General features: G+C 33.5%; 1 protein-coding gene across 1 annotated transcript; it reads right to left on the minus strand.

Moving 5' to 3' along the window:
* On the minus strand, positions 1-5752 carry LOC147067314 (tetraspanin-33-like). Its single transcript, XM_085954781.1, has 6 exons — positions 5446-5752; positions 5250-5324; positions 4200-4328; positions 3522-3695; positions 1972-2151; positions 1-1598 (listed from the first exon to the last, which is right to left on the minus strand). The coding sequence occupies exons 1-6, from the start codon at positions 5527-5529 to the stop codon at positions 1410-1412; spliced, it is 831 nt and encodes a 276-aa protein (XP_085810907.1). The 5' UTR covers positions 5530-5752; the 3' UTR covers positions 1-1409.
* Positions 5753-6009: the final 257 nt, after the last annotated feature.

Raw genomic sequence — 6009 nt, forward strand, 5'->3', positions numbered from 1 at the left:
AATAAAACACTTTTATTTCTAACACTCGAGAGTAACGATACACAAGTCATCACAAACATCGCGAGTCATAAACGATCGGAGTACTTCTGTTTCAAAACCCACATCTTCTCATTATGGACACTCCCTAAATAGTTAGTTGAACATAGAACATTAATTACGAATTACTTGTCTAAACCATCGGCAGAGTACTGTTTTGAATCATGTCATTAAACTGAACCCACACATATTAACTAATATTATTATTTGAATTATTTAATTAATAATCTTTTCATCAGCTTAAATAAAGGTGCAAAGAAATACTTCATCGGTAATAAAGTAACCTGTGTATACTATACGTATCATACCAAATCCGTGAATGTATAAACCTGTCATCCTTATATTGATCATAATAGATTTGGTCAGGTTGCAGATCATTTGCTAACGCTTGGCGTATGCGCAATGTAAATTATTATAAATAATTATACTCATGCTGTTTGGCTCTGTTCCCACTCCCCAATGCTAACCAAACAGATGATCAAATGTTTCAACTATTTTCAAATGAATTGGAATTTACCAGTAGCAGTACACAGTAACAAAAGACACCCAAAAACAATTTTTAAAAATAAAAGTAAATTACCATGTTTGCTCCTAAGCGGAGCATATGAACCTCCACAGAGTAGAGGTTTATTAACTGCTTAACCCATTCGGACCTTGCACAGAATCTAACACACATTGAAAAACATGCATTTTTTGGTCCAGCTGCAGAATTGAACTCGCAAACCAACAGCTTCAGAGGGGGCCGCTCCACCAACCAGATCACCGATCTTTGTAATGGATAAATTACAATTTTAACAAGCAGACTGTTTTGGATTTGCCCATGTGCATAAAAATTTATAAAACCAATTTGTGGTTTGCATAGGGAATACACGTACAATATTATTGTGTAGAATTATAATGGAACAAACTATATAATATTCAGCTCATACAATAAAAAAAAATGTTGAATGCATTATTAAACGGATTTGACAGTAAGCTAAAACCAATTCCTGTTCTAAATTAAATAACAGCAGTAGGTAGGTGAGTCACCACCTCCGCCCATGAGGATTGGTCGCTAGCCATTCTCTAAACCTTGGTTCCTGCTCGGTGAGATTTGAAGCCGTGACCAAATAATCAATCTCAAAAGCAATGTGCTCATCCTTGTTTCACAGCGGGTGGCAAACGGAAGTAATATTAATTGGCGTACAAATTTCAAAACGGTGTTCAATAACTGATTCAAAACAATCGTCAAGAGACAGACGCTGGGGCACTAATACAATAAATAGTCTTGTCAATGAAAGCAAGTGGGCGATGCGGGACATCTACAGCAGCCTCAGTCTGGAGGGACTGTCCTCCCCTCGCCACCGAACCACAATCTGTTTGCCCGACGAGTTTCATGTGTGCCAGCGCGATTTCTGCAGTTCTATCTGCCCCTCGAGGGTTTTGGCCAGATATATGACGAGCAGCTGGGAGAGAGCAATTCCTAGAGCTACTCCGGCGATCGTGTACAGATTCCTTTCAGCCCACGAGCGCACAATCTCTATACAGCCGGACGTCCACACTCTCTTGCTGGCCTCCGCAACCTTGGTGGGATGCATAATAAACTATTAGTTCAAAATCACAAGAAATGGTGTAAATCAGGAGAATTTAAGAGATGAAATGCCAGATAATTTACAATTTGCCATCAGACCATCAGACCATCATCACCACCATCAGACGAAAATTAAATAATATAACATATTTTTTACTATACTAAGAATAATTAGTTATTCAAATATATGATAAAAATATTTACTTGATTTGTCAAAAATCAATATGACATTCTAATATTAAATAGGCGATAGATGAAGAGATGTGATACACACGTAACAGGTAATTTACTATTGAATTTAGTAATAAAATTTTGGCAATGAAACACAGCTGATTATTAAGGAAATGCAATACTTATGCACTTACTGTTAGATTTTGGGCTCCATATCCGCACATGATATTGACGAGTCCAGACGATATGTGAGTGGCATTGACGCAGCACGAATACGGGACGCCACACCGCTCCACCGATGGTGAGGAGCAATTGAAATATTCATTCTTAGACCAGTCCATGTAACCATCTGACGACAGTCCACAACAGTGAAACTGAAAAACAATTCCGTTTTCTTAAAAACACAGATTTCATTATAATCGGTAGGACAACTCAATGTGTCTTCCTCGAGGAAATGTCTGCCCCAAACTTCCTAAATGGCTTTAGTCTCTTTCTACATAGTTCAATCACCTTCGTTTAGGTCTGCCAACCCTCCTTTTTTCTTCCAGTCTATTGAAGAGGAGCTTCTTGTGTATAGGTAAATCATTCTACAGTGGCACCATGGGTACAGAAAAAGCGACTTGCAGTTGTAGTGGTATTGTTTATTAGCATTAAACCAGGCATTGCAGCAAGCAATTCCAATACAGACGCGTAACGCTTATGGTGCCACTGTAGAATAATTTACCTATAAATGGGTGTCTTCCGTCCTTTAGGCATTGCATGCCCATCATAGTCGCCTAAGTTTTACATACATACACACACTTTATGATTGTACCTTCATTGCTACATCCCACTTCCCATCTTCGCATGACACCGAAGAACTTTCAGTATCGTTGTTATACTGTTAATGTGGTAGTAAAAATTTAAATATTTAATTGTGGCTACAGTTAACCCTGATTAACGCAATTTTTTGAAAAAATCAAAGAAAAACTGCTTCATTTATAAGTAGTGCGAAAGAAATAATTTAGGGTGCAGGCGGATGAGTAGGGTACATTAAATTTATGACTGCATCTTAATAATGTATAATAGTTGTTTAGATATAGGTTTTTTAAAACAAAATCATAATATAAATTATATTAAATTATACAGAATGATTTTTAAGTCGTTAGGTGCTTCGGTTGTGATACCATTATCAGGACAACATCTCTAGTGTCTACTCTGGTCATATCATTACATTTTGTAAAATGGAACTCTACCAAGTAAATGCTGATACAATTAATAGATTTTTAAAGTTTAGAATTAGTAGAGCTGTTGTCTTCTAAATAAATACGTTTAGTATACATATTATATTAATTTATAAGAAATATTACCGATATGTCATTGAAAATAAAATGTGTTTGAATATCACGAATTGGAAATAATTAACGGTTTGCAGTGACAAGAATCAGGGTGTTACTTGACTGACAAATAATATGGTGTTGGTATGTCAACTATCTTAAATATAACAAAACGCATTTCCAGAACATTGTAAGTGTTTAAGAGTTATCCTATAATCCTGATGAGATCAGATTGAATTGAAAAAATTCCCAAGCATACCTTTGTAACAATACAGAACCGGGGACAATCGAAGTTCTACTGAGCGGTAAATATACTCTTTCATAATGAATAAGACAGGTCTAAAATATTTTATTGCTTTTAAATATCTCGTGAAAAATTTCACATACTTTGTGGTAATCTTTAAGATGAAAATCCAATGAAGACTTACATCTTTTTGAGCAAAATCAATGAAATTCTGTAAATCTGGATCCTCCCTGTATGCATGTACAACTCTGTCCGTGAGAGACTCTCTCAAAAGGCCCCGAGCTGCTCTTGGAGACACGAAAGCAAATATTGCCACCGCCATTTCAATCAGGAAAAGCACCAGAAGACATAGAGAGTACTAAATGGGATAAATAAACAAGATAAATATATAAGTAAGTCATAATATTCGACAACCTGTGCAAATACTATGACTTTTTCTTACATCTAAAGAGGGATAATGAATGCTCTTCTAATAAAATATTTAAGCTGTTATTTATTATTATGTATATATTTTAATTCAAATTATTTATATCAGTAGTCGGATATAGTTTTTTTGTAAACTTAATAGAGGTGTTTAACAATCGATGATGATGATTTTTCACTAAAATTGAAAGTCGAAAATATTCTCCAAAACGTTCATCGAGAACTAATGAGAATTGTTGTCACTGATTTCACATGCATGATAATTTTCTAAACTATAAAATATTATTCCCAAAAAAATTATTCTTGAGAATTTTTCACCAAAACTTCTGATACATTTGAATTGCACGGGCTCATAAATCTAATTGCTGTAAAATAAATACACACCATTGTTATTACATAATAAGAATTAATTATCAAATTTTATGGCAAATGTACTTACGAGTTTAAGGAGACACGTATTTTCTCTGAGGGCTCCCACGCAACCCGCAAAGCTCACATGGAAAACTACTGCACCCGCTAGGATTAGCACCAGTGACACATTTATTACAACGTCAAATACTGTATCGAGCTGCAAATAAAATGCCCAGTAATAAGTTAGACATTATTTTTATAAATCACACAGAAATCAAGCATGACTAAATAATGATATCTTCAAGTGAGACAAAATATTATTTATTAACACTGCTGTCTAGTCTAGTGGTAGTTTGACCGATGCATTACAGCTATCAACGGGCTATTTGAAAAGCAATACAATTTAAAAAATGAAAACGCTTTATTAATAAACTAATCGAATATAATAACAAAATAAATGTCATACATAAAGTATATGATACATGTAATACAGTGGAGAGGAGTAATGTAAGTGAAAGAGCACCATATCACTTAAATTTGCGTTAAGTAAAATATCATGATATTTTTCATCAATGATAATTTTTGTCAACTTTGATTTAAACTTAATCATAAAATATTATTCATCCATAACAATTAATTTTAAGCGTCTTTGGAGGGCAGCTTCTGACTCCAAAAGCTTCATAAAATATCAATACAAATATTTACAATTTCATAGCTATTATTTTTTCATTAGCGATTTGACAAAGATATTATTAAAGATAAGATATTGGCCGCCTCCCTCAGAGATTTCCAACAAATATTTTTAATAATAAATATTATATATAATATTATAATTTATTCAACATATTAGCTCCATGATCTGGATCCAAATACACATTGAAAAACATGTGAGTGCAAACAAATCCTGAATTCGAACCCAAGATTTTATAAGGAAAACGCTTGTCCATTATGAGTAGGTACATAGTTAATAATAATATGCTAATTCAAAAGAAATGAGAAAGATAACAAGGTAATAGTGCCGAAGATAATTATAACCGATAACAAAGTTGCAATGAATATTTTGACTACTTAGTTGTTGTGATACAATAAGTTAAGTAAAAATTAGTGTCAGTATTAAGAATAAATTACTGATACATACCTTTACCGACCCTGTCGCTTGCCATTTATCAACAAATGCATATAATCCCACTCCTATCAGCAATCCTCCAAATAGCTGTAAGAGTAGTGAGTCATGTACAGTGGTACAGTAATAATTAACACAACAAAAGGGATAATATATTACTTCGAAACCATTATTGATGCATAAGAAAACATTAAATCACTCATTTGCTTACCCAAAATATGAAATTCAGCAGGAAAATCATGTATTTGACACACGAACTGACATAAGTAAAATTGTTTGTCCTTCGTCGATTCATTTTGGCAGAACACTTTGTTTTGTTGATCAGTCAATAATGTTTCGACAGCGAGTAATTTATAGCGCTATGATAATTATTACCATACATCACAAATAATCAAAGTTACCGTGAATATATCTTCTCGTTCGAGAATTCATAGTACGCTATAATTTCTGAGAAAGATGAACAATAACATGATTTATTACTAATTTTACAGAATCTCAGAAATACGTCAAAGCAAAACAGGGAGGCGTTGAAGTTACCAGTACTAAATAATAATAAAAAGGTAGTAGGTATGTGGGAATAGTTCCATCAATTAACTATACATAAACATTACTCTACTGGAGTGACCCAACAATATTATTAGCTTGGCATTAAATAATATATTGCTGTAAAATAGTAAAATTTATAAATGGAACATAGTAGTAATCCATTATCCAAGATATTTATTTCAGTAGACATTCTTTCGTTTTGATCACAATTTATTAAGGAACTGTCAAT

This window comes from Rhyacophila brunnea, unplaced genomic scaffold, assembly GCF_057557595.1.
Source record: "Rhyacophila brunnea isolate RB1 unplaced genomic scaffold, BYU_Rbru_1.0 scaffold_4, whole genome shotgun sequence".
In the NCBI taxonomy this organism is placed as follows: Eukaryota; Metazoa; Arthropoda; class Insecta; order Trichoptera; family Rhyacophilidae; genus Rhyacophila; species Rhyacophila brunnea.